The 21,132-nt window shown below is 36.9% G+C and overlaps 1 protein-coding gene and 1 long non-coding RNA gene across 3 annotated transcripts; both read right to left on the bottom strand.

Annotated features, from left to right (window-relative positions):
• Positions 1 to 244: 244 nt before the first annotated feature.
• Positions 245 to 2,221, bottom strand: LOC131013936 (uncharacterized). The gene is made up of 3 exons (XR_009097910.1): positions 1,499 to 2,221; positions 830 to 1,032; positions 245 to 597 (listed from the first exon to the last, which is right to left on the bottom strand). It is a non-coding gene; the product is annotated as an uncharacterized LOC131013936 (long non-coding RNA).
• A 423-nt stretch (positions 2,222 to 2,644) lies between these two features.
• On the bottom strand, positions 2,645 to 16,260 carry LOC131013935 (DExH-box ATP-dependent RNA helicase DExH9-like). 2 transcript variants are annotated; one of them, XM_057941864.1, is made up of 14 exons: positions 15,727 to 16,260; positions 14,861 to 15,061; positions 14,551 to 14,769; positions 10,951 to 11,286; positions 10,146 to 10,250; positions 9,927 to 10,037; positions 9,196 to 9,446; positions 8,534 to 8,657; positions 8,166 to 8,448; positions 7,940 to 8,094; positions 7,383 to 7,535; positions 7,066 to 7,298; positions 6,459 to 6,723; positions 2,645 to 3,398 (listed from the first exon to the last, which is right to left on the bottom strand). In XM_057941864.1, exons 1-14 carry the CDS (start codon positions 16,000 to 16,002, stop codon positions 3,120 to 3,122), a joined length of 2,991 nt encoding a protein of 996 aa, XP_057797847.1. In that variant the 5' UTR covers positions 16,003 to 16,260; the 3' UTR covers positions 2,645 to 3,119. The 2 variants fall into 2 exon arrangements, with proteins under 2 accessions (XP_057797847.1, XP_057797848.1); XM_057941865.1 differs by having other exon boundaries at positions 7,383 to 7,532.
• Positions 16,261 to 21,132: the final 4,872 nt, after the last annotated feature.

The following is a 21,132-nucleotide window of genomic DNA, read 5'->3' as shown; positions in this document are numbered from 1 at the left end:
TCGCATATATACTATTCATATAGTGTGATCACCACACATTTGTTCATGTTCTTTTGTGTTATTCATGTTTGAATATATTCTATTCACAAACTCTGATACATTGTTCATGTTCGCTAGTGGCATAAATGAACATATACTGTTCGTAATGTCTCACAAGTAATGAACATATACCAAATCTAATGAATAATAAGCATTAGGCTACATTTTGAACAAAAACAACAATACAATGAATAAGATTCCCAAATCCAATAAACATATCACCAGTTACATGAATGAATATCCCACGTCTACTGAATATATCCTAAATGTAACGAACAATAAGCATTAAATTACAGTTTGAACAAAAACAACAATACCGTGAATATCCCAACAACGACAACGACAATGATACCAACAACGACCCATCCTTGTACGCAACAATTTTTTTCTTCAAGTCGTCGGAAAGCAACGGGAAAAAATAACAACAAATACATTATTGAAAATCCCAAAGTAAAACATAGATGTTCATAAATTATCATTGCTTCAACGGAAGTCGCCGGAAAATCAATGATTGTTCAGCCGTATCAGGTTTGGATGAGTGCATTCTCTTCGTGCCAACTGTTCACGATAATGGAAATGAATATATATGTTGAACAATTTAAGGTAATGAACAATAACAATGAAACTCATGAACAAGCACAACAATATCGTGAATATTACACTAAACTTGTGAACAAGCACAACAATACAATTGATGAACAATTTCAGTTAATGAATAATAACTGGTGAACAAGAGCAACAATATTGTGAATATTACTAAATTTAATGAACATTAGTACATCATTCTTACCTGCCTCACGCTTGACTTTCCTAGCGATATAATTGTGCCTTATGAAGAACTCTTTGCCTCCACTTTGTGGCCGCAAATAATGTCAAGTTAGATCAAAAATAGATAATGAGCATACCTCATTTGTTCAAGTACTTAATTCATACCTCTCGCCTATGCTTCTATCAACTTATTTTGCAATATTATTTCCTTATTGGATGGTCTAGCTGTCACATGAACAATGAAACACATATTATGAACAAGAAAAAATGCAATATATGAATGGAACAGAAAATGTGTTCATAGATTGTAGACTCTTCACCACTCTTCACTATCAAAGAACCAAAGAACCACCGTCGGGAACCGCCGAAAAAAAAAAACATAAAAACTGAACGAAAATTAAAATATTTTCATATATTGTTGTATTTTCAAACAAAAAATTGTTGAAAGTTCAAAGTTCATACTTTTTTGTTCAAAGTACCACCAAGAAATCACTGTTCAACACAAAGAGATAAACAAAAAACCACTCACAACCACATACATTATATAAAACCCAAGAGATAAACAAACATTTGCATATATCATCGTTTATTCGCCAATAATCGCCGAAAAAGAACAATTGACGATTTGCAAAAAAAATTTATAGAAATTTCCGCCGGCAAAAGAAAGAAGTAAATTCAATCGGAAAATTACCTCTTCCGAGCCCGACGTGAACAAGGTGAAAGGCGTCTTCTATTCGCCGCTTTTTGCGATTCCGGCGTGAACAAAGTTGAAGAACAAAGTAAAAAAAATGGTGGAGTAAGAGCTTGAATATTTATTGCTATGATAGGTAGAAAATGGCGGTGGAGATGAATAGATTGATGTTGATAGCTTATTTAGTGTAGGTGAATTTTTTTTATTCAAACAAATGGAGTCAACCCTATAATTAAGAGATTCATTTCTGATTTACCAAATTTAAGATGATTCATACCATAAGGACATTAAACATATTTTCCATTATTACCCTTGTTCATAAAAAACGCAGCTCTAAAATTAAAGATTGTAAATTAATTAATCGCCTAATTTATAATCTAGGCCGTTGGATTAAGCTTAATCTATGGTCTAAGATAGTTCTTAGTTCTTACAAGATTATAGATTCTCACAGGAGTCCAACCCTATATATATATATATATATATAGGGAGAGGTTCAAATAAGAACCACTAATAAAATAAGAACGGAGAACCATTTTAAGCCATTCGATCATCAAGATCTACGGTGGATGCATCATCTTGGTGGATGGATGCAGGTGCTGGGTTCGAATCCTGAAGGGAGCAAAAAAATTATTTTTTTCGGATGCATTAAATTTAATAGCGAATGCATTAATTTGTATAGCAGATGCAGTAATTTTATTGGTTCTTATGTTCTCACGATAATTGTGGTTCTCACTATAACCGCACCCTATATATATATATATATATATATATATATATATATATATATATATATATATATTATATTGTGGTAAGGTAGTAATTATTATAGTGGAGTCCATGAATAGTTAAATATGAGGTAGTGCTATAGTGGGAGAAATTTGAGGTAGTAGAAAAATGAGGTAGTTGTTGATGTGGCGCGTATGTGGCACCACTATGGGGTAGCACCATAGTGGATGCTCTTACGTAAAGAAAAACCAGTCACCGGATATATTTGAGACAAAAACAAAAGGTAATGAATTTAAAAGTCGATTTTTCAAATTGGGAGCAAAAACCAAATCCGAAAAAACATTATGAATTCACAGGCAATTAACCCTATAATCAATCGTTCCAGATGCATGATAATCATCATCTCCATGCGTAGCACAATGGGGAAACTCAGCATCAAAATTGCTCATTCACGTAACTGATTTAATGTTCTAACATCATTTTACAAACAAGAAACAGGAAACAGGAAATTGAAGATGTGAAGAAACTGGAAAACAAAATAGCATAAAAACTACTTATAATCCATGGAACAGGAAGCAACTACTTATACACCTAAAGTGAAACTGAACAAGTACAAGATTCAGTTAAATTGCTTGATGATTATAGCAACATGTTTCTTCCCAACTTAAGTCTCTCTCTTCCTCCTGGATACTCCAAAGTAGCACCTTCCCTCTGGAATTCGGAACTTACGCCAACTTGTCAATCAGAAATGCATTTTCCTCTTCATTCGAGGACTCAATATACATTCCAGAGCCGAAAAACTATGTTTGCTCTCTTCAACACATGACCTTTAACACTGAAGCCATTGCTCTCCCGCTGAATCATATATGCATAATAATTACACGAAGTGTATAGTCTATAAGTACAAAGATGCAGCAAAGACAATATCTCTCTTGATCTTGGTGACAGCATCCTCGAATTTCATTTCAAGATCTGTCTCACCAATAGATTTTGCAGCTTGTATGAGCTGCTGAAGGAGTTCTTCCAGTCTCCTGATTGCTCGGATCAAGCTGCCCTCGAAAACAGGTGTCATCTCCATAATTTCGTAGAATTTAGATCCTCTAGCCCAAGCATAGACAGCCTCCATGATATCTGGTCTGAAAGAACTCACGAAATTCTCTATATCTATCTGTACCTGGGGTAAATAGAATTTGAAAATGACACGGTTGGAAGTAGTCTCAGTTAGTTTTAAACAATCACTATTTCAAATGAAAAAGATATCAAAATAGATTAAGGTTGCATAGGCAAGCACAAATCAGATTGTCTCAATTACAGAGCACCAAGCTTTCTACTGCAGATAACAAAATATGCATGTATGCATGACTCAAGAAAAGGGTGAATATAGGCACAAAATTCAAATTCTGTTTCCACCATTTGTTTCACTCATAAAAACTGCTGTAGGCCCTCAGAAGGTAAAGCTGTTATTAGAAAAAACTGAACCTAGAATCCAGAGATTAAACTCGGTATTCGAGCAGGAGCAAATACCTTCAGCAGAAAGTCGCTGACGGCTGATGCCACCCATAAATTACTCGAGTCAAGGTATAAAAGGCGTTTTAAGCCTTGGGGCGTTTTCCAATGGCCCCATGCCTTGAGGGGTAAATAATTAAAACATAGCAAATAGAATAAAACATACTCCCTCCGTCCCATTACAAATGTCCCATTACTTTTGGGCACGAAGATTAAGAAATGTGTAATTAGTAGATAAAGTGGGTTGGTGGAAATTGTTTAAAGATTAGGTATAGAGAGAGAATATGTTACCAAAAAAGGAATGGGACATCCCATTATGGAAAGTGGGACATTTGTAATAGGACGGAGGAAGTTTAAAAATTACAACTAGTTACAAGTCATAATAAGTCGAGTCACCGAAGCGGTAGAGGGCAGGGCGCATGAGAGAGAGAGAGGGAGAATAGAGCGGGAGGAAGCAGTCTGCGAATGTGTAGGTTTTTCTCCCTTATTCCAGACTTAATTTTTCTTTTAATTTCTTAGTTGGGGCTTCATAAAAACAGCTTAATTCAAATAAGGGCTTAAACGTTAAAACCCATTGTGTTTCAAATACAAAAGGCAGAAAAATAACACAGAATTGAAACTCTAAAAGTGAGGCGTGCAACTCAGTGCGCCTCGACTTGGATGAGGCATCCGCCTTGTTTGTAGCAGGTGAGGAGCAGCCTCAGATGCGTATTTCAGGCGCCTCGCGCTGTGGTGCACCTCAAAAATGCCTTTCTAAACCATGAATCGAGTATAATAAAACCAAGGGCAACAATTTCTTAGAATGGTGGTCTTTGATCATGTTGTAACCATTAAACCTTGTGAACCAAACAGAGAAACCCAGTTCACTGATTAGGGAGGTTATCGGTTTATGTATTTGGAGGCTGTCTCGAAGTCAGCTACTAGAAGTCTAGAATAATCCAGTCACTGCCCTCCTTCCGATTTGTTAGATAAGCCTACTCCTATCAAAATTCTATTCCTTGTGGACACTGTCAAAGAGTAACATTTTCACATAAATTATGGCCATGGTATAAAAAGGTGTTTTTTGAGGAGTGCATCGGAGCAAACGCATCTGAGGCGGCGCCTCAACTGCTGCGAACAGCGACTAATCTGAGATGAGGTACACCGAGGCATACAGAGGAGCAGGCCTTGCGTTTTGGGTTTCAATTCTGCATTATTTTTATGTTTTTTGGGTTATTAAAGCTCAAACACAATGGACTTTAAAAGGTTTAAGTCCTAATCTTAAGCCAGCTGTTTATATAAACCCTTAATTGAGAAATTACAAGAAAAATCAAGTCTAAAATAAGGGAGAAAAAATTACACAATCACAGACTGGTCCCTCCCACTCTACTCTCTCTCTCTCCCCTCCCCCCACCCCCTTCTTCTTGCGTGCCGTACCCTCTACCTCTCCAGCGGCATAGTTATTAATAGCGCAGATTGCGCAAGCAGATCGAACCGCATCACAATTCAGAGGTTAATATTCAATAGCGAGCGCTATTTCCTGATCGCGTAGCGCGCTATTGATATATTTTCTGCATGGGCTTGGGCTTTTAAGATTTAATTAGAGTTTAAAAGTTATAGATAACTTATAAATTAAGTCTGATCTGACCGTCCAACTCCAACTGCATGACAGACTATTCGGTTCTTCTTTTCTTTTAAAGTTAATCGTTTCTATTTCTTTCTTCCCCTAGCAACAGACAGACTCTTCTGTTCTTGAAGAACCTTTCTTCACTTCTTCTTCCTCTCCTCTTCTCATATTCATCACTTCTTCTTCCTCTCTTCTCGTATTCAGTTTCTATTCTATGGAATGTTCAACTAGTGAAAAGATAAGGATGTCGGATGGTTGCATGGAACTATGGTCGAACCAAACAACACAAAAAGCATTAGATGCAATTATTGCTCTAAAATCTTCAAAGGAGGGATTACAAGGCTGAAAGAGCATTTAGCTGGAGGCTTTAATATAATTAGATATTTATTTTTATTTGAAATTAAGTTTTTATGACTATCTTTTTATTAACTAGACATATTATGCAGGTTTTTCTTATGATTATGAAATACATGTTTTTATATGCTTCTGTGCGATATATTCATATAGCGCGCTCGTCGCGATGCGCGATAGCGCTAGGATAGCTTTGCACGATTGTGCGCGATTAATAACTATGCCCTCCGGTGACTCGACTTATAAAGACTTACAAAAAGTTACAATTTTTGTGTTTTATTATATTTACTACTCCCTCTGTCCTAGAAAAATCGTCCCAATTTGTTGTTTGGGACGTCCATAAAAAATAGTCTCATTCCATTTATACACTACCCCATAACATATTACCCTTATATCAACTTATTTACCTACTCTATCACATATGGCCCACCACATTATCCCCATTATTCACTAAACCACTGACCCTAAAGTGGGACCCTTTCTCCACTCACAATACACAACAACTTCTATTAAAACCCATGTCAATCCCTCCTAGCCCTAGGACTATTTTTCCAGGATGGAGGAAGTATGTTTTATGTGTTTTACAATTATACTTGCCATGATTTTCATGTGTTTTTGTGATTTACACCTCAGGCTTACGCCTCACGGGGCCATTGGAAAACGCCCCGAGGCTGAAAACGCCTTATAAAACGTTGATTATAGTTTCCATCTTTTTTAAGAACAATTCTAAACAATCTATGAAAGAAAGAGTTTATTAAAGCGAACAGGTACCTTGCACTCAAGCTGAACCTTAGCCACCTTACGTGCTGTCTCCTGTAATTGTGTAAAAAGCAACTCAAGCTCATCCCGCGGCTTTTGAGCTTCCTTCAGTTTTTCTTGCCAAACAAAACATGACAAAAGAGATACCATCTCCTCCACCCTTACATCCTTTAGAACCCCATTGAACATGAGTTCTGTCAATGTTAACTCTTCCGCACTGCTGATTTCGCAAGCAACTTTCCCCTTTAGCTCAACAACATCATCGCTTGTAATATATCTGTATATTTCAAAGATCTTCAGAATTAAGACTGATAATTATTAAATTACAGCAATAGCAGTAGATGAAGAACTTATCACTAATAAATAATCTAGAGTATAGCCTTAGCATATAAAAGTTCTTGAACAAAGGGTTTTTAGGCATGACATAACTTCATGCATTTATGCACTGCAAAATTAGAATGGATTGGTTCTAATTAACTAACATACTTTTACTTAGTGAACAGTTACTTAGGCACTATAACCTTCAATAAAGGTGAAAAAAGCAGTTTTTTAGGAGAAAAAAAAAAAAGAAGAAACATGGATGTTAAGACATCTTTGACTATAAAAGAAGTAATCTTACGCCAGTCTCCTAAGAGTTCTTTTCCTTGCTTTTAATTCATCTTTGAATGCCAACACTGACGAAGACTTCATTGCTTTCTTAAGAGATCTAATTTTTGCTGTAAGTTCCTTCTTCATGTGCAGGACTTTGAGCTTCTGCTCAATCAGAGGAGATTTAGCAACTTCATGCTTCTCAAAAAGATTCTCAAGTGCTTCTATCCTTCGTGTCGCCTTCCTGTAAGAGCTGCTTTGAACCTGGAGTTTTTAGACCATTAAATTAAAAACTTACAAGATACTTGAGTATCAGAACCATAATGGAAAACTGAATTTCTGACTTGCCTTCATGTCATCCTCAGGATCTAGAATAGGTACACCTTCTTTTGCAAATCTAACCAGAACTTCGGACACTTTCTTCAAAGTATTTTCTCGAGCTTCTAGTGGAAGAAGATCTTTTGGTATTATTAGCCGGACACTACTTAAGCTATCAATCTGCTGAAAACACATCATAGAAAATGTCATCACAAGGATAACTGCAAATTACATGCAAAAACAACAGCAATAATAACTACAACAAAATGAAAAAAAATTATATTGTATTTTATTCTATAACAGCATATACTACGAACACCTTCAAAGTTCAATCTGCATATTGGAGTGCTCTGGATTATATAAATAATTTCCTACCAAGGACAGAACAAGTAAGCTTCCAAGTTTCAAAATTAAGGCCACTAAACAATTTATTACTCTTCAGTCATCTTTCCTCAGATCCACTGTAGAACCAACCTCTGTTTCGGCATCATCAGGTAGAAAGTAAATGCCCAAAAAAGCACATCACATAATGTGAAAAACAAATTCCACCACGAGATATCTGAGAGTCATGGAATAGAAAGTTTTGCCTGTGAAATAGGGATTGAAACGACAGCCGGCTCTCCAGACTCCTTTAAGGGAACGACTCTAATTGTTTTTTTAGAAATTTCATCCTTATGCACTCTGCACCTCGTGAGAATATCCACTGTATAGCTTACATCTTCAGGCTTCTTGTTTGAATCATCTGAGTCAAAAGATTAAGGCTAGTGAATGAATTCAACCATAAAGAAAGCAAATAACTTAAACCAATCTCACCTTCAGAGGCTACTTTTACCCTCTCAAAATTTATTATGACTCCCCATGTGACCTCATCCTGTGTAGAGAATGACGGGGAGTCCTCATCAATCTTTGTGCATTGTATAGAAACAAGTCTTCCAGGCTGCAGAAAAGGCAAACAATTTTTTGGAGAAAAAACTATATCACGTATTTCCTTTTTCAGAGTTTTGTATTGTTTTAGAAGAGAGTAGTAATTTTCCAAGCTATCTTCTTCTTCAATTATAATAGAATCCCTCTCTGCTTCAAGGATTTTTGCTTGTTTCTGCAAGGATAAAGTCACATGCTTAGAATTTGATCTCATATATATATGAGACCATTAATTCAAAAAAGCATATACACCAACTGACCTCAAGATCAGGAATGGCACGATCTGCCTGAAACTGATAGAATGAATTACGAAGCAAATTCTCAGGATCCCCATCTGCAGCTCGTATTTGGTTTAAAAGCATATTGTAGCTCAAGTGAAACGCACTGGATATTAAGAGAAGCAAACCATCAAATATATGCAATTAGATCTATAAGTATTTATCCATAACAATAATTTGCAGTGTTGAATACCCAAGCAACTAATACTGATTCCAAAAGTAATCTAAAGTGTTTTTTATGACTAATGTGAAAGACAGTATCCAGATGAAGAATTTTCAAAGCATGTGAATACACTGTATTTTCATCATTAACAAATAGTTCAATGCAATCACACAATGTAAAACCATAATCAAGTTCAAAGCAATCTGACTATTTGTTGGAGCAATAACTATAATGTAAAAATGAGTCAAATTTTTATCCATCTATACAAAAGAAAAATGTGCTTTAGCCATTAATTTACAGCAGTGTCTAAATCCACATTTAGAACATGGATTCATACTTATTAATGTGTGGATAGGCACCTTAAAGGATGCAGCTAAGATGTTCAAATTGAACAGGAGAAAAGGTCAGTCTAGGTATACATCCGTGTTCAATTTATTAAGCCACATAACCATGTCACTGAGTAACAATTCTGGCAAATCACCTGTTCAAAGAATCTGCACTTCCTTTCAACATAAATTTCACTGTTGAAGGCTCTAGCTTCTCATCAACCATAAGGATGCAAATCCCCCGATCATCAATTCCTCGGCGACCAGCTCGCCCACTCATTTGTATGTACTCCCCACTAGATATCCATCTAAACTTATCCCCATCAAATTTCCGAACATTAGTGAAGACAACAGTTTTTGCAGGCATGTTTAGCCCAATGCTGAAGGTCTCTGTGGCAAACAAGCACTAAAGACAAAAGGTACAAAACAAAGCCTAATCAGAACAGATGCATGAGAGCAAAAGAACATGCAGCTCCAGTTTAAATTATTGCTGCAATACACGCAATAAGGGGAAGAGGAAAGGGCAAGGTAAAAGGGCAGGATGAAGGTGCCTTCACCATTAGAAAATACCACTTAGCCATAACTAGAAAACATGCACTTTTATAACATACCTATGACCCCATATAGATTTTTACATCAAATCAGAGGAAAACTATATAGATTACAGGAAGGATACAATATATAGAAGGTAGGTCACTGCACCACAATAAAATTGTACATTAAATAAGTTATGAGCTAAAGCTTGCGTTTTCAACTTCCAGACAAGAAAGTACAAACTTGAGCAAATATTAGGGGCAGGCTCAAGCACTATACGCGAGCAAAGCAGTGAAGCAACACAAATGGAGTAATGTGAGGTTTCATCAACTCCTACTACTGAGTTACTGACCTTGATAAATCCTTCCTGGAACAAGATTTCAATGACTTCCTTTAGTATGGGAAGTAAACCAGAGTGATGTACACCTATCCCTCGTTTCAACAAGGGCAGCATATTTGAAACCTAGGATTGGTCAACATACGAAGACATGCATAAGAACATAGTAAGAAGTATGTTCATCATAATTGCTAATGCATCTTATATATTGTATGTGATATGGAATACTCTAACCTGTGGCAGCTTCTTATCATCATCAGACAGCATATCCATAGCACTCCAGAAAATAGTTTCAATGTTTACTTTCTCATCCTCATCACTTAGATCCATTTTTGCCATCTGTTGGAAAGAGAATATGTTATCTACTAAATAGAAAAGGACAAATAACAACTATAATATCTTTACAGCACTTGCCTACAAGCTAGAGAATAATTAAAATAAACGGTACTAAAAGATTAGCATGATATTTCTAAATGATGAGATAAAGACTTACTATAAACTTAGCACTCTAAACCGCAAGGGTACCAAAGTTTAGGCTGAATCTAAGTCTGTCAGGATTTGCAGGCTTCAGCTATTTCTGATGATATGAACTTACAATTGCTTTTAAGGGTGCGTTTACATTGGTTGTAAAATTTTCATTGGAAAAGGATGGATAAGAAAAGGTGAGAAAATATTATCCTTTTCTTATTTTTTTTATCATATGTTTACTAGAGATGAAAAGATGAGAAAATATTGGAAAATATTTTCACACCCCTACCTTAGGATAATATTATCCAACATTGGAGAGAAAATGAGTGAAAAGGGGCTACCCGAAAAAATATTCCACCCTGGCCGGAGAAAATTTTTCATCATAGTAAACATGTGAAATGGTGGAAAATGGATGAAAATATACTTTTTCTCTCCTTTTCCATCAAAGTAAACGCACCCTAAGAGAAATATGCAATTCATGAAATTATGAAGGTGATCGGTCGCTCTTAATAGGTACTAATCTTTCTTATTCTGCCTCAAAAGAATGTATACTGTAAAGAAAGAATAGTACCTGCATAGCAAGAAATTCACATTCTCTTTTGCTAAAACTGAAACATATGACAGGATCATACTGGCGCAAAATGATCATTTTCACCATCTTAAATATATCACTATCTTCACCAGCTTTACCTGCAACTAAACCTTTCGACCCTTTTCCATTCTCTTTCTTTCTGTCTTCACTGGTCGGAATCAGAGCATTTAGAGCCTTCTGAAAGCTGTCCTCACGAAACTTACCTTTTTCATCAACCACTAAATAAAGACCATCACCTCCACAAGGGAAGACGTAATGCTGAAGGGGAGTTGGCCGATAATCTGTATAAACAATATGACATGGTTGCTGATGCACCTGCATTACAAATAATAATATTAGCGTACCAATGCAAGAGAGAAAAAACTTGCATCAAAAGAGATTCAAGAGAGTTAAAAGTGGAAAGTCATTTCTTTACTGTAAAATCAAAGAGTTGAAACAGGTCTTTAACTATCTCTATCATATGCAGAAGTCTCACAGGATCACAAATTAAGAACCTTCCACAGTCATGCAAATATAATAGATAAGCATTAAAAGCACTCATAGTTTTCTTAGGGTGTGTTTGATACACAACTTGAGATAAGGGATGATAAATAAAATCTAGATAAATACTCCCTCCGTCCCGCCCAAGATGCTACATATTCCTTTTTGGGCCGTCCCAACGAAGATGCTACATTTCTATATTTGGCAAAAATAAGGAATTTTAAACACTTAATTAACACTAATTAAGTATTTCTTTATTACCTTCTCTCTCCTACTTTATCACTTTATTACCTTCTCTTTCTTACTTTATCACTTTATTACTTTCTCTCTCTTACTTTATCACTTCACTATTACACACTTAAAACATTAATCTACAACTCCTTAAATCCCGTGCCGAAAAGCAAATGTAGCGTCTTGGTCGGGACGGAGGGAGTAGTATAGATTAGGTGAGATTGTTAATATTTTAGGGTTGTTTGATGGTGTAGACTAAAATAGCTATATGGTTTACAATTGATATGGTAGTTTAAGATGTTGAATAAATTCTAAAATTACGTTATTACCCTCCACTTACTCAAAAAATGTCTCAATTGTCCTTCACTCTTCATCCTCCACTTTTTTTTTTCTCGATAAATCCATCCCCCACTTACTTCAATGCCATTCATTTCAGTTCTCTCTCTCTCTACACCTCACCTCCTTTGACCCCTCTCTCTCTCTCTCTCTCTCCCCATCCATTTCTGTAGTTTCCGAGAGCTCTGAGTAACTTTCAAGCCCAAAGATCAACATCTCAGATAGCAAGATTCGATATTTCTTCTCTTTTGGTAACAAAGTTTCAAGAATCCTATGCAACATCCGATAGAAAATCAACAACACCCCACGTTGCAAGAATGAATTTTTTCATCCGGGGTACAAATTTCTGCTGTAAAAACTTCAAAAAAGAAAGAAAGAAAAAGAAACACACTGCTTTCCCAAGATTCCCTCGACCGGGCTACAAATTTCTGCTGTAAAAACTTCAAAAAAGAAAGAAAGAAAAAAAAATTGCCCTTTGTTTTGACGCAGAAGAAGAAGAAGAAGAATGATGGAGGACTGGCGGTGGGGAGCTCGGATTCCGGCAGTATTGTTTTCAAGAGAAGCAAATCCACTGCAACTCCGATGTGAAGCAAATCCACCTCAATTTTTTCGATTTTGAAGTGAATTGAAGGGACAAAATTGTAAAGTGGAAAATGTAATAGCAAGTACTGTAGAAGGCGGTATAATGTAACTGGGGGTGGGTAGTGGTTACAATTTCTAAGTAGAACAGTGATTTGGATGCGGGCCTGGGCTAATATGTAACACGCCTATCAAACAGGCGGAAATAGCTAGAAATATAACATAACAAGCCTAATATGCCCTATCAAACGGGGCCTTATAGTTTTGAGTAGGGCTAGGGATTTGTGCAATCATGTCGTGTGTCATGTTGAGACGATATGAAAGACTTAATGGCACAAGCAGACAATAGGGTAAACGGCACAAAATACGAGGAAAAATTGAATGAATCACTATTATCTGCCCACAATTACTTGCCGGAAACTCAATAAGAGAATATCTAAACCTACCCAACTCCTTTAATAACATACTGATACCCTAGCACTCTGATATCAGCCCGTGCAAGGGTTCCAAAACACAATTCATGATAGAAACATCCATTACAGAAAAATAATTAAGGGAATAAGACTATTTAAATAACCGAGCTACCCCAGCCACCTCTCACTTCCTGCGATGCTGGTTAACTTAACCCTAAGCGGTGAAACTGTGTCACGATAAGCCCCGACACGAACATGAAACAATATACATCTGCCCTCAAGTGAACACAAAACTTTTCGTGTCAACACGCAATATAATGACACGACTACAAGCATTTTTGCATTAAATTTAAAATTTTTCTTAATAGTATGTATGCATATAACTTTATAAGTATTATTTAAATTGACATATTATCGAGTCACTAACAAACATGGTTTAAAAAAGCGCGCCTAGGCGCGAGCTTTAGTCGAGGCGCAGAGAAGGGTGTTTTTTCAGGCGAGGTGCACCCACCTATGGGAGGCGCGCCTAGGCGCAAAAGCCTCCAGGCGCACGCCTTCGGTATTTTAGGGTTTGGAATTGTTTTTTCAGGCGGCACCGCCTCAAGCTCAAATTAAAAGGCTATGTTAGTCGGTTTCTTGCACGAGGCAGTTAAAGAACAGCCAAGTATATTATTTTGTGTATATTAAATTATTTTTTTATTAGAAGGGGCCATTCAGCCGCAACTTTTATACAAAGTATTTGCCTCTAAGTAATATATGGAGGTATAAATATATTAATACCCATAATTGTAACACACAACTTTTTAGTTTTTTTGGAATATTTTTAACAGTTAGTTTAATTATTTTAATACTTATACACCCATAATTTATACTCCCTCCGTCCCAACGAAAGTGGTGCGTATTCCTTTTTTAGCCGACCCAACGAAAGTGGTGCATTTCCTTTTTTGTTAATAATTTTACATTACAAACAATGGCCCCACACACCTTTACACACCTTTACACACTTTTACACTACAATCTTATTCTCTTTAAATTCCGTGCCGAAAAGAAGCGCACCGCTTTCGTTGGGACGGAGGGAGTATATATTTTTATTTTATATGGTGTTATTTATTGTTTTAAATTAAGTATTTGTATGTTTTAAGTATTTGTGTTTTAAGTATGTGTTTTAACTAAAATATACTTATTATAGATAAATATATTAGAAATTTTATATTTTAGGTGCGCCTTGCCTACGAAAAGCCCGCGCCTGAGCTTAAAGCCTTGCACCTAGGCACGGGGCAGTTTGTGCCTCGGTGCGCCTGAGGCTTGTTTAAACCAAGCTAACAAATTGCTATCAAAATTATGGGATTGTTAGCAATCATGCACTACCTGGTTATTGAGTAGTTAGCAGGTTATTGTTTTATTATATTTAACAGGTCGACACAAAGCACAAAACAACATGAACATGATAAGCCTAAACATTAACCTGGAATTAGAATGCATAAGCATTTTAAACAGCACTGATTAAAAATTAAGCAAAATGGTGAAACAAGTCAAGTACCTTTGCAACCCAATCAGCAAACTCCTTTGCATTAGGCACTGTAGCTGAGAGAAACACAAATCGGGAGTTCCTTGGGGCCATAACAATACTCTCTTCCCATACAACACCTCTCTCTCTGTCTCTCATGTAATGCACTTCATCAAAAATAATCCACGCCACTTCCCTAGTAATTTCTGATCCTTTGTATTGCATGCTTCGCCAGATCTCAGTGGTCATAACCTGAAACAACATTAATCAATCTATGTAAACTACAACAAAGAACACATCGACAATTAAGCATATCTGCATATGTAATTATAAGCAAACTTACCAAGCAAGACGCATTGGGATCAATAGTGACATCACCTGTCATCAACCCAACGTCCGAAAACTCTTCTTTGAACTCTCTATATTTCTGGTTGCTAAGAGCTTTGATTGGAGATGTATATATCACGCGTTGCTTGTTGCGCAGCGACATCGCGATGGCATACAAGGCCACAACTGTCTTACCAGCAGATGTATGCGCAGAGACCTACAAACATTTCATAACCAAATTCTGTGCCCATCAAAACCTGACCTCTCACACAAGAACGCACACAGTTTTCTCTAAGATCGATATAAACTGAGTAATCAACACTTGTTTTGTTCAAGCAAAACTTTCAAATGATATTGATATCATATCAAGTATAGAGGAATGTTATGTTACATACCTTATGCGAGGACAATTTGTGAGCACATTAGCATTATTTTTTTGTTTTATATATTTATTTTGATTCTAATTCCTCAAAAATTGTTATTGATGTCATTAATTTTACAAATTACATAAACATCAAAGCTCGATTTGTTCATTTTTCCTATAACTTTAAATAAAGGAATAAAAGAACAAAATGAGCTTTGTTTTTTTTAACGTAATTTATAACATTAATGGCGTCAAAGACAACTTTTGAAGTATTAGAACAAAATAAATGTATAAAACAAAAAAGATTATGCTAACGTGAATCAAACCAGAGCGGTGCTCAAGAATGATGCTCACGTAAGTATGTAGCATAACATTCCTCATCAAGTATAATACAAAAAAAACTACTTCTATCAATTACTTGAGTTCATATCTGCTGCTCCTTCCATAAACAGAAAACAATGAATCATAAACTGCCAATCACCATAATACACCAGCAGTATTTAACAAAACATACATACCATGACAGATTCGCCATTGTCGAGGCACTTAATAGCTTCCAGCTGGAAGGGATCGAGAGAAAAGGGGAATTCCTTGGCTGGCTTTGCTTCATATTGCTGATTACTCGAAGTGGACGGCGCGTAGCCTTCCGGATACGATACTTCGTGAAGGCAAGTTACCGCTTCATCTGTCAACCCATTCTCATCACCGTTCCCATTTTCTCTCCGCTGCTTCAGCGGCGGAGTCTCGCAGCCCTCCGTCGCCTCCTCCAAAGGCCTTCTCTTCACTGAACCCATGACTAATTAGTACGCGAGAAAAGGGCAAGATAATCAGTAACTAACAGGGATGTTCTTTTCTCCAAGCCGCCGGTGACTCGAAAAGGTCTTCGAGCGAGACAGCAGGTTTTAATGCTAGGACTTGTTAGTGACGGCGGCTGAGGCCTGAGCGGTAGCGGGGTGGCGGCGGCGGAGGAGAAATTCGTTTTACTGGTTTTGCCCTGTGCTGCTGGAGAAACAAATAATTTGGGAGTTGGGAGGTCACGACGACGTATTGATGCTACCTGCTAGCAAACGTTTTTATATATTAACTTTAAAAAATTTATGAAAAATAAATACATTTCATAACACATAGTACTCCCTCCGTCCCTGAAATAAGTTTCTCTTTTTTTCTTTTGGGACGTCCCTCAAATAAGTCCCTCAAATGGGTTTTATTTATTTCCTTACTAAAATAATAAATCTGAAAAAATATGAATAATGTATATAAAGATGAACAATCGAATAAGTTTTATAATAAACCAAAAAATTATTCCTATATTTAGTTACAACCTCTTTTTAAAAATAGTAGTAATACTTAAAAATCACTTAGTATTAATTAGAACCATAAAAATTCAAATCCTTATAAAACAACAATCACATACCTTATCTAGATCCAAAAGACTTATTACACAATTTTAAAATATTAATAAATACATAAAGATATCAATTTAAATATGGGTTATTGTCATAAAATACTTGAAATTTGTCAATTTTTTTATTTATAACATGACCTTAAAATTTGGCCAAAAAATACATCAATTTTAAATTTAATCTTAATTTTAACATAATTTGAATTTATTAAAAATAAAAATCTATGTGGCATATTAGTTTTTATTTTAAACTTAGGTGATATATTAATTTTTATTTTAAATCTATGTGGCATAACCACAACACACACCTCACATAAACACACACACACTCATAGCATACGCTCATGTCGCCGTCGTCCACCCCCTCTCTCTCGGCGGTCCTGTCGCTGCCGGCTCAACGGCGGTGCCGGCGCCGGAGCGGCGTCTCCTCCTCTCCCTTCGTTCTCTCTTTCCTCCCTCATCTCTCGCCTCTCCACTCTCCCTTCGTTTTCCCTGGATTCAAAACGCACACACACAAACAGCGGCGGCGCCACTCCCTCCACAGACGAGCAATCATCGACCGCCGCCAAACCTCCCTTCCTACCCCCAAATCGGCCGCCCTCTCCTCGAACTCCGGCGAAGACCAGCTCTATCCCCATATCGGTCGCCCCAAATCGGATTAGAGCCACCGCCTGAAACCTTGTTGGGAAATAAGAAGAAATGTCCTTTACCCTAGTTTTGATGATACCAAAACCCTTAGATTTTATTTTTACTATACTAGAATTTCTCTGAACTCAATTGTTGGAGTTCATTTTTTTTATAGTATAGACTGAAGACCAAAGCACTGAAGCACTAAAGACGAAAGCATTGAATTCCCAAGCACTAAAGACGAAAGCACTGAAGTCTCAATGACTGAAGTTTCAAGGACTGAAGACCAAACACTGAAAACCAAATAACTAAAGACTGAAGTATGAAGGACTGAAATCATACCGTTCACCATGCTGAAGACCAGAATTCACTTGAATTAAATGCTAAATTCAATGTGTAATCTGCACTGAAGCATAAGTGTCAGGGAAACACTTAAGTTTACTTGATCAGTCAAAGCATTCAATGCAACTGAAGGAATGCTTCAAGTGAAAACCTCGAACTGATACTACAGATGTGGACTGAAATTGGAGTAATGTATAACACACTCAGTGTTAACGAAGGACAATTTGAATGCTTCCAGTACATGCCGCATTTAATGCTAAGGACAGAGCATTTAATACGAGGATATGGTGAATCGTCATTCACCCTGCAGAGGTTCCCTTTTCGTGTTACTTTATCCTGTAACACCATCTCCATTTCAGAAAGACCATACATCTTTCGGCGTAAAGGAGATAGAGGATGAAGACTTGAGCCATATTTGAATTGACAAGTCAAACGGCAGATAGGATTGAAGGATCTCTTCCAACGGATCTATTCCTTCTCATTCACCTATAAATAGAGCTCAAGAATCAACCTTCGAAATCACCGATTCAAGAACATATGCTGAAGCTCTACCAAATTCAAGACTCAGCTTATACTTAGCTAAAACACTTGAATCGAAGAAGAGAATTCTCATTGCCAAATATCAGTTCACCTGATATATAAACATTCTCTTAGAAGTTTCTAGGCAAATATTCTTCATTCTAAGCCTAGATTTCGATTACTCGAGAGCTTGTTCTCAGTAATCTTAGTTGGAGATCTGAACCATTTTCTACCAGAGTGAGAAGAGCGTTTGAGATAGAGATAGAGTTCGAGAAGGTTGTCTGAACTCAGAGAATCTTAACCACCGCAAGCTAGACGTGTGTTGTCTTAGCAACAATGAGTTAAGAATGAGAAAAGTCCAACCCAGTGTGTTGGCTCTAAAACTTGTGTTTCAGAAGCAATGTTTATTGTGCACCCGCAAGCACAAGCCCAGTGATTTGTCAGTGTGATCGACTAACCGTAGACGTAGGAAATTATTTTCCGAACTACGTAAAACTCTTGTGTTCTTATTTACTTTCAGTATTTACTTTCATTTACGTGCACACAATCTCATATCCATACTGAAACTGATTAAGAGAAAAGAGAAACCCTAAAACTGGTAAAGTGATTCACTTAAAGGCTATTTCGTAAAATCGTTTCCGCTCCAAGTGTTATCAGTCTAACTAACAAATCTTCAGATAGTTAGAAAGATTTCTAACACTTCTTTGTTTGTTTAAAACTGATAAGATTGAAATCCTAAGCGAACTACAATGTGCTGACAAGTTCTTCACACTGAAGTTAAAATACTGAACCATCATCAGTATCAGTCTACACCCTCTCTTAACTGATCTCATACCTCACTGATTACTTCAGTCGACTCATCTCAGTATCAGTTTTGATACTAACTTCAGTTTTTAAAGAAGTTTTAAAAATAGTCTCCTGGTGTATCCCCCCATACACCAGTTCAGTAACCCTAAGTGACCCAACAATTGGTATCAGAGCAGGTTTTTCGCAAGAACAGTCTGCTTTGACCCGGTTCTACTGAACTAGATCATTTTCAAAAATCTATATCTTCTCTTCGTGCTACGTGAGTTATGTTTTATTTCTCCTCTGTCATTATGGAAACTAACTTCAGCAGGTCTACATCTCTACCTACGTTCTCCATAGAAAACTATGAGATATGGAAGTTCAGAGTCAGAAGCTATCTCACAGCGCAACACTACAGGATGTGGGAAGTAATTACGGACGGTCCAATCATTATCAAAGAGACAACTTTGAGGACTTCCACAGAAATAGGAAAAGATCCCTACCACGAATCCAGGATCAAAGATAAGCATGAGTACACCTCTGAAGAAAGGAAGCAAGATGAACTGGACAACCTTGCAAAGAGCATCATATTAGGCACTGTTTCGGACAAACACGTGATGAAAATCATGAAGTGTTCAACCTCCAAAGAAACATGGAATACTCTGGAAAGAATGCGTACGGGATCCGATAAAATCAAGGAGAACAAGCTATCTATAGCCTGTAAAAAATTCGATAACTTCCAGATGCTGAAAAACGAATCCATTGAAGAAATGGAGTTCAGATTCCACCGAATACTGAACGAGGTCCAAGCCATTTCCAGAAACACGTACACTCAACGCGAGATCAACCTGAAGATCGTACGAAGCCTAGCTTCAGCAGATTGGCAAATGTATGTTATTGCTCAGAAAACTAAGCCAAATTTCAACACACTGAGCATCGAGAAGTTGTTCTCTGACCTTAAAGCCAACGAATTTGACATTCAACGAAACAATGACAACAAGAAGGCTGGAACCTCATATGAGAATGCTCCCTCCGCTTCCAAAGGAGCAGCACTGAAGGCTGCATCTAAAGATTCCAAGAAGCAGTTGAAGGAGTCGACTGATGTCAAAGCTGAAGACCACTCTACATTCATATGTACTGATATCGATCTTTATTTTTCGCTGGAATATAACAACTCCAGCAGGGGTTGCCACCACTGATCAACTCCAATGAGAAGTATGGCTACTCATCAACGATTTTGCTAAGCTCCGAGAGCAGCAGGGCTTGGTTGCCGCCGTGCGCCACATGACCGTAGTGTCAAGGCTCGATTGAACAAGGAAGTCTGCTCTGCCCCTCCCTAAGCTAAGTTTGCTGCTTGCTAAGTGTTCGATGCTTCCATTCTCTAATGTGGGATCCTGATATATTTACCTAGTTTGCTATCGGCACAAATTTACTGTCAATTTTCGTATAGATCGTGCATGCCTGCATCATTATAGAGCTCTGCTTCTAGGGCATTTGTTTTTAAGTTTATTGTGTGTTGGGCCTGTTGGCAACATATCAAATAAGCAGGTATCTGATGAATAAAAATATTTAGCTGAAACAAGTATTAGAAAAATGTTCTCTGGGCACGAACATGGATAAACAAAAATGTTATCTCAGTTTTTCTTTGACTCTTTATGATCTAGTGATCAGTGGTGATATATATCTTGCTTTCATGCCTTATTCATGAATAATAATAATGGTTTAAGAGTTTTGTGCATTTGTTTGCTTTTACACTTGATGAAATTGCGCATTTGTCAAACAATATATATATTAACTGCTCATGTTTATTACTTCACGACAAGAACTGATATCCGCATGTGGGGAACCTGTTTTCATTTGTTTTCATTTTATTAAGGACGATGAACTTGGAGAACAAACTAGTTTACGACACAAAGTTATGGAGCAGTGGGCGTCATTGTTGTGATACAACAAGTATGCTATGCTAATTGTTACCTGATGATTCGGAACCTATTTCTTACTCCTATGAATTATGCTCTTACTTACTTAGAAGATTTGAGTTTGGGGCTTAAAATCATTTTTTACTTTTCTTTAAATCGATACATATATGTGTTTAAGCATGATAGTAGAACCAATATGTTGGCTGAGATGTTGACAATCGGATTGACATTGATGGTGGTTTCTGAGGGTTTATCAATTTGGGGACGGATTATATTGGTTTCACCAATTTAGAGATTTTTTCGTACTTTGGATCTCATAAGCTGCTAAT

The sequence above is a fragment of the Salvia miltiorrhiza genome, chromosome 3 (genome assembly GCF_028751815.1).
Source record: "Salvia miltiorrhiza cultivar Shanhuang (shh) chromosome 3, IMPLAD_Smil_shh, whole genome shotgun sequence".
In the NCBI taxonomy this organism is placed as follows: Eukaryota; Viridiplantae; Streptophyta; class Magnoliopsida; order Lamiales; family Lamiaceae; genus Salvia; species Salvia miltiorrhiza.
The sequence above is the reverse complement of the archived record's forward strand: the minus strand, read 5'-3'. Positions and strand labels throughout refer to the sequence as shown.